We start from the raw sequence: 7,421 nt of genomic DNA, 5'->3' as shown, positions 1-7,421 counted from the left end.
GATTTTATGAAGTTGCCAGATTGAGATTCATTTAGTTAGATTGACATCTCATCACAACATTGGTCGAGAGATGGAGGCCTGAAACACATATATTTCATATGTCCATTGAAGAGTGCACTATCACTCTACAGAACATAGAAGTGTTGTTTGGGTTACTTGTTGACGGTGAGCTAGTCTCTGGAGTGATGTATGATGACTGTTTACAAATTTGTCAACTGTACCTCGGTGTAACCCCACCTACCAAGGATCGAGATTAAGTTTAATATGGTTAGGGATAATTTCGTGAACACGTCGATGATGCAGACGAGGAAACTGTCATGAGATGTGCACGAGCATATATACTGCAAATGATGGGTGGAAGTCTGTTTTCTAACAAATCAAGTCATTTTGTTCACTTGATATTCCTACCATTGTTAGCTAACCTCAATGATGCGAGACGGTATTCTTGGGGTGGAGCATGTTTGACATGGTTGTATAGACAACTGTGCAAAGCAACAAAACCTGAAGTACGTGAGATAATTGGGCCTCTGATACTTGTGCAACTATGGGCTTGAGACCAATTTCCATCAATGGCTCGACAGCTACAACATGTAAATGATGCTCAGTTAGCTGGATGAGGCTGGTTTTCGGTATGTTATTTAATTCAATTTAATTTTTATACAACTGATCTAGTTAATTCATAATCTAAATTATCAATTTAAAAATTTAGGTGGAGAGACAAATTTTGTGTGACTAGGACAACCACACATGTAGTCAATCAATATAATTACATGTTTGATCTGCTTCAACTGATCAGGTACATTAATACTGAACCAAATTGATTATTTTATACAGATTTTTATTGTATTTGTCTTTAATGTTTTTCAATACAATATTTTGTGTTTCAAATTATTTGGGAGTTTTACAAACTTGTTATGAACATTTTGCCTAATTTCTGTATAAATGGTCAAAACATATGGCGGACGATAAGTCCTCTTATATGTTTTCACATTGGTGAGTGGCATCTTCCTGTCAGGGTGATGAGACAATTCGGTTTTCAACAGGATGTCCCATCGCCTTGCAATACTGAACCCCTATTGCATGACATTGACTTAAAAACTAGAGATGGTACAAAAAAGTTGCACATTTGGTAATGCGATGACACTATCGTGCAAGGTTTTTGCAGTGGGGGTTTCTATTAAACAGTTTGACAGAGATGTCACTCAAAACTACATCAACTGGTATAATAATATCACAAGGCGCTACATTACTCGTCCGGGAGCAGCTGTGGGACATCTGGTAAATAAATGAATATTATCTAATTATTTTTAACATAAATTTATTTTAAATATTATCTAATTGTTTTATAATTCACAGAGATCGAACTACAGTAGACTCCGTGATGCTACGAATGATCCAAACCAGGTTCTTGCTATATGCAGTGAAAACCAGAGCTATATGGAGGAGATACATTATATGTACGACATACCTATTGTTCCCCCACCAGCTCCTAGACGTAGAGGATCTGTTCGAGAAGAAGAAGATGAGTTCGATGAGGTTGCCTACAATGTAGAAGAATTGCCCCCTATGATGCAGACACAGAGCCAAACTGATTATGTTAGTCCGATGATGATGATGCTAGCATTTGGTTCAGGATATTATGATTCAGAGGCTGGTCCATTGTCTTCATACGTGCATTGACATGGTCGGGGTCGTGAAGAGCATAATGAATATTTATATTATGAAACGTCTGTAGAGGTACCAGAGCAACATCAAGAGGAACTAGAGCAACCTTAAGTTTGAAGTCGACGACAACAACCAGCTCGAAATCGACGACATCCGTCTTGTGGGACACATTGATTTTTTTTTAATTATTTTTATATAAATGAGATAATAGTTGTATTAATATGAATATTTTAATTTATACTTTATTATTTTTAAATTATGGAAGAAAACGTGAATGAGATATTCTTTTATATGATATTCTTTAGAGTTAAGTTAAGAAGATGGTGATAAAAAATAATAACAAAGGAAGGTGTAATATTAAAATAATAAAATGGAAAATAAAAAAATGGATGGAAGTCGAGTCTTCAAAATTCGACTTAGGCTTGTCAAATTTTGAAGACTCGACATCCTTTGTCGAGTTTACAACACTCGACACACTAAATTAAAAAAAAAAAAAAACACAATATTTTTCTAAATTGTTTTGAAACAACCATATTTTTATAAATAGTTTCAAAAACTACAATATTATCCTAATTTTTCCCCTCACAAAAGTATGAAAATCTAACATTTTGCTTACGTCAAACATCACAGTTTGTTAGGATCATAATTGGATCACAATTTTTCAATTTGTTAGGACTTATTGGTTTAGGAATATTCATGTGTCCCTAGCCCTATGGCAATCTCATTTTTGTTGTTACTAATTCTATGGGAAAAAGTAAATTGCAATTGCGTTAGGACTACCATAAATATAGTCGTCCCAATAAATAGTCGAAAAGTGATAAGTGATAGTGGGATGTGATCTAATCAAAAGATTAGATTTCATATTGGGTCATCAATCATAAAGACTTTTCTTAAGTCATCGGGATAAATTTTCCTTATATTTGGCATATATTTAAGAACCAGGGGCAAAATAGAAAGGTAAAAATTCTCCTCATTTTGGCCGTTTTATATATGGTAGAGATTTCCTCATTCTTCTATTCTTCCTTCTGATTTTTGCCGTCTCCTTATTCGTTGGTGACCCTTCTTTATTGACGCACCTATCTTGTTGCTACCCTATCTCTCTCACCACAGTTGAGAAACGACAGTCCACCAACCCACTTGATTGACTAGCTTTTGTTATATCTAAGATCATTCATTACTTTCAATCGTCGTCTCTTCCTCTTCCCTGCCGGTGGTGGAAGAATTATCTCATCAAAGGTAATACAGGAGTTCAGAGAGGATATTTATACATCTTTTTCCATATCGGTTCCCGTCAATCATCGTGCAATATACTAGTGGTAGAGTAAGAATTATCTCACAATAATCAATTTAAAATAATCATGAGAAATTTTAAATTAATTCTAATAATGATGAAAAGCAGAGAAACTTAATTGATTATAATTATAATTATCTCAAAGATATGTATGAGTACTAGAAGTTTTTTTTTTTTTTAAAAAAAAAAGAAATAAAAGAAAAAGGGAATGATCAGTGATGGAGAGGGATTTGTAGAGGGCCAAAAGATGAGAAAATGGAAGTAGGAAGGAGGAATGAGAGATGAGAGTGCAAACATAATGACAAGTAAAGAACCCTTAGAAGTTTTTGATGTCATGCCTTCCCAATGAACTCCACATCAAATAAGAGAACTGAGTTAGGAGGAATGACACATGATCCTGCATCAGCAATCAAACAAAAACCAGAGTGAACTCAAAACTCATTTCCCAGAGCCCAACTACAAAATGAGTTAAGATTATAAAGTAATTGAACCTCCTTTGCATCCAGCACCTCTTGCGCCATACCCAAGTTTTGGAGGAAGCTTTAGCACCCGCTTCCCTCCTTCACAAATCAGAAAACCAAGTATATGTTAATTAACACCATTCCAATTTCCATTCTTCAGTCTACGTGGAAAACGTACCCGGAAGCATCGCTGGAACTCCTTCGCCCCCAAGAATACCTTCATCCCAACCTTTTATAACCTGTACATTTATTTTTACTTTACTTTCATCAATTAATAGCTCCTTCTCATGTTTCTTTAAAAGTACATATATAATATACATTATATATACCTCACCAACCCCAACTCGAAAGGTTAACGGTTTCCCCCGATTGTAGCTGCTGTCAAACACCTTTCCGCTCTCTAATTTTCCAACATAATGTGCCTACCGATAACCAATTTGTCACTTCACATGGGTATACAATACCACAATACAACATCAATTATATATGCGCGCACTCTTCACATTATTTGCAGATATATTAAGTCTAGTTTCAAATCCTTGAATCTATGGTAGAGAATAAAGGGGTAAAAGTGATTGAAGGAATACCTTGATTAGCTGTCCTTTCTCAGCCTCAGGGCCTGTCCCAATAACTTTATCGCAGAATGCAAGGCCCGACGGAGCTGTTGTGAATTCACATGGTGTGGCTTCAGCAGCTGCAGGCAGTGGCTGTAGGAGAACGTTGGCAAGGCCGAGCAGGAACCCACAACCAATTGCTTCTCTTCTGCCAAATGAAGCTGGTTTCTCCTTCACTTCCAGTTCTTGATGAGAAACGGAGATTTTTGGGGTACGGATGTGGTTAAATTTGGAGACTTGTTTCGTTGTTTGACATTTATCAGGTGATATGTTGTTGGAGCTGAGCGTTCTGGGTGTGGCGGCCCCAACTGAAATTGTCACCGAGCTCATAACCAACGAAACTAGTTTCTACTCTCAGAAGAAGATCAAACAAAACAGGATTAGCTTCCACCTGCACACCGCTGATTTGCCTTATTGCGTTGAGATGGATAGAAGCTAATGGCATTCACTGTGGGCAGCATGACATTGGGCGACGTACCATAAGGCGGGCCTGCTTTGTTATCCCCCAACCTTGGACCATTTTGAGCCGACTTTTAATAGTTTGTGGTAATATTGTTTAGAGCCCAGCCCAACTACAATCTGTAGTTCTGAATATATCTAAAATAGCAACATCTAACCGGATTTATTTTCACAATCTTTTCGGTCAAGAACTCTCATAATCAAAATAAAGATGAGAACTGCCGTTCATACCTGCAAGTGAAGCTAAACAAAGCAGGTATAATTATGAAATAATGAAATTATAGATCTCCCACAGCAAATCAGATTGTTTTGGTATCTTTTGAAGTAGTTTATGCTTAGTTTAGCGTTTCTTCTTGTTGTGGTTCTTGTTCTTCTTTTTCTGTTTTCCCTGTGATTCCATAGCTTTTATTTACTTCCAGCAGATAGAGCATGGCACACGCAATGAGCTTATTAACCTGGCTCGGGATCTTGAGGGACATCAAATTTAAATCATTTGGCCAAATTAACCAGTGACCATATAAATACAATACAAGTATAACAAGCCAATGTATGCTATATAGAAAAAATGATCGATCAAACAGAACAGACAATGTGGTGTTGGTGGGGTGGGGGCCGCTCTGGTTCCACCAAAAATCTCGAATGGGCAAGCGAGCAGCAGATCAAGCCATGATCAGAAAAGTAAGCGCGCCCACATAGCACTAACCATCAGCCAACAATCATCCCTGAGGTTGTGTAGTATTTGATGTCCGCACACAAAATAAGGAGACGCTCTCTTGACCAAGTAAAATTGTCTAGGGCTGGCATTTGAGAATCTATGCAGCGTTGCAAACTAAACATTTATTTCTGTTTGAGGATCCCACAAAAAACAAAAAATAAGATACATGCCTATTCATTTTCAATTGATTTTGAGATGAAATCTAGTGTTTATTTATTACGGTGTAAGAGTTCATGAAGCTTGAATAGGAAATTTAATCTGAAAAAGGTGAACCCAAAGAGTCACCATCCTATGTCAAGGATGGAAACAATAAGATACAAGACCTGTTTATCTATTAATTTCCTTTACAATTGTTCCTCAGAATAATTTGCAAGGAAGCAGATTAGAAAGCACCAGCGAAAATAATTTATAAACCTGACCATTATCAATTACCATTCTAATTCGAAAAGAAGAATGGTGCAAGTACAGCCAACTATAATCCACTTCTGATAAGGCTATAAGCCCTAACCTTCCGCACATTTTGGTTTAGTAAATTCCTTATCTTTTCTGCATCATCCCACTTCTCCTCCAGAACATACAAATCAGATATAAGAGAGTAAATTCCACCATGATTCTCGGGTTCTGTTTTTTTCAATATCTGCTCAATAACTCTCTCGGCCATGTCAAATCTTTTATGTTGCTTACAGGCTGACAAAAGAGAGCTCCACACAATTACATTAGGTTCGAGTCGCATACTCTTAATAACCCCATAAGCTTCCTCCAACAATCCCGACCTGCCCAACAGATCAACCATGCAACCATAATGTTGAATCCTTATTTCTAAGCCATATTCTTCAATCATGTTAAAGTATTTGCGGCCTTCTTCAACAAACCCTGCATGAACACATGCACTTAAAACCCCAGTGAAAGTCAATTCATTCGGTTCCACACCTTCACGTCTCATTGTCTCAAATAAAAGCAATGCTTCCTTGCCGTAGCCATGCTGGGCCATCCCACATATCAGAGCAGTCCAAGTCCTAACATTCTTTTCAGACATAAAATGAAATATCTGGCAAGCATACTTCAAAAATCCACACTTGGCGTACATATCAACCAAAACTGTACCAAGTTGCAGGTTGAGTTCCCACCTATTCTTGACCACAAAACCATGAACTGATTTTCCAGCCAACAATCCTAAAGAGCCCATATGAGCACACCCATTTAAGATTGATCCTATCGCGATCTGATCAGGACTTATACCATTAACTATCATATCTTGGAAAATAAGCAAACCAGCCCTGTAATTGCGATTGTTAACGTAGGCAGTAATCATGGAGGACCAAGATGCCAAGTCCCTTGACGGCATTTGATCAAACAGCTGGCGAGCTGCGTCTACATCCCCTGTCTTGGAATACCGCAAAATCATAGTGTTCCAGGTAACAGTGCTTTTGTGGGGCATTTCATCGAACACCAAGCAAGCAAGTTGAATGGAGTGAAGGACGTATGCATAGAGTAGAGATGTCGCGACAAAGACATGAGCAGTGAAACCAAGTTTAGTAATATGAGCATGAAGATGGTGGAGAACGGAGACATTGTTGGAACGAGCGCAGGCTTTGAGCATGAATAGAATGGAGAAACTATCGTGGGGAACAGATTGGCGGTGCATCTGGGAGTAGATAGCAAGTGCTTTATGAAGGGAGGGAGCATTTCGAATACGTAAAGCCCAAGAGTTGAAGCCTTTGGCGGATAAAGCAAATTGACGGCAAGCAGGTTTGAGCAAGTGACATGAGAGATTAACGAGCATAACTTGCGTCGTCTCGGTCTCGTCCTTCTACCATATGGGGAATGGCGAATTTGGCAACCGCCAGTTCCAAGCTTAGACGCCCCAAAGAATGACTTCATATTTCAATTATATCTATTTTTCTTGTTTTTCCCTAAAATGTCCAAATAAACTTCTTAATTACACAAAAATTAGAATCAAATTGTTTTTTAGTCCCCACCTTATAATTAATTACAAAGTTTTTAAAAATAGGAATTTGAAGATTTTTTCATAGAAGTGCTCGAACAAATATCTTCTTTTAAATTCTGCAATTATAGCATAAATCTCCAATAAATCTTCCATCTTCTGCCTAACCTTCCATCTTCTACCTTTCGCATGAGATTTCAAGAAAAATTTATTTCGTGGAACTTGAACTTTGTATTTATATTAATTTTGTGAAAAGTGATTACAATCTCTA

General features: G+C 37.4%; 1 protein-coding gene and 2 pseudogenes across 2 annotated transcripts; 1 reads left to right on the top strand and 2 right to left on the bottom strand.

The window, feature by feature from the left end:
* The first annotated feature begins 350 nt into the window (after positions 1 to 350).
* LOC150036935 (serine/threonine-protein phosphatase 7 long form homolog) lies at positions 351 to 1,839 on the top strand (annotated as a pseudogene).
* Positions 1,840 to 3,051: 1,212 nt separating this feature from the next.
* FKBP13 (FK506-binding protein 13) lies at positions 3,052 to 4,626 on the bottom strand. Its single transcript, XM_039021594.2, has 5 exons — positions 4,005 to 4,626; positions 3,747 to 3,839; positions 3,596 to 3,656; positions 3,448 to 3,516; positions 3,052 to 3,353 (listed from the first exon to the last, which is right to left on the bottom strand). The coding sequence occupies exons 1-5, from the start codon at positions 4,359 to 4,361 to the stop codon at positions 3,289 to 3,291; spliced, it is 645 nt and encodes a 214-aa protein (XP_038877522.1). The 5' UTR covers positions 4,362 to 4,626; the 3' UTR covers positions 3,052 to 3,288.
* Positions 4,627 to 5,393: 767 nt separating this feature from the next.
* On the bottom strand, positions 5,394 to 7,109 carry LOC120069780 (pentatricopeptide repeat-containing protein At5g66520 pseudogene; annotated as a pseudogene). The gene has a single exon (XR_016528208.1). The product of XR_016528208.1 is annotated as a pentatricopeptide repeat-containing protein At5g66520 pseudogene (transcript).
* Positions 7,110 to 7,421: the final 312 nt, after the last annotated feature.

The sequence above is a fragment of the Benincasa hispida genome, chromosome 3, assembly GCF_027475165.1.
Source record: "Benincasa hispida cultivar pf3 chromosome 3, pf3_genome.v1.1, whole genome shotgun sequence".
In the NCBI taxonomy this organism is placed as follows: domain Eukaryota; kingdom Viridiplantae; phylum Streptophyta; class Magnoliopsida; order Cucurbitales; family Cucurbitaceae; genus Benincasa; species Benincasa hispida.
The sequence above is the reverse complement of the archived record's forward strand: the minus strand, read 5'-3'. Positions and strand labels throughout refer to the sequence as shown.

Bases quoted from the DNA above. Each gene is read 5' to 3' on its own strand.
- FKBP13 (XM_039021594.2), bottom strand. From the start codon at position 4,361: ATGAGCTCGGTGACAATTTCAGTTGGGGCCGCCACACCCAGAACGCTC. The intron at 3,517-3,595 runs GTACGTTTTCCA...TGATTTGTGAAG, and splicing joins AGTTCCAGCGATGCTTCCGG to GAGGGAAGCGGGTGCTAAAG. The intron at 3,354-3,447 runs GTTCAATTACTT...TTGCTGATGCAG, and splicing joins AGGTGCTGGATGCAAAGGAG to GATCATGTGTCATTCCTCCT.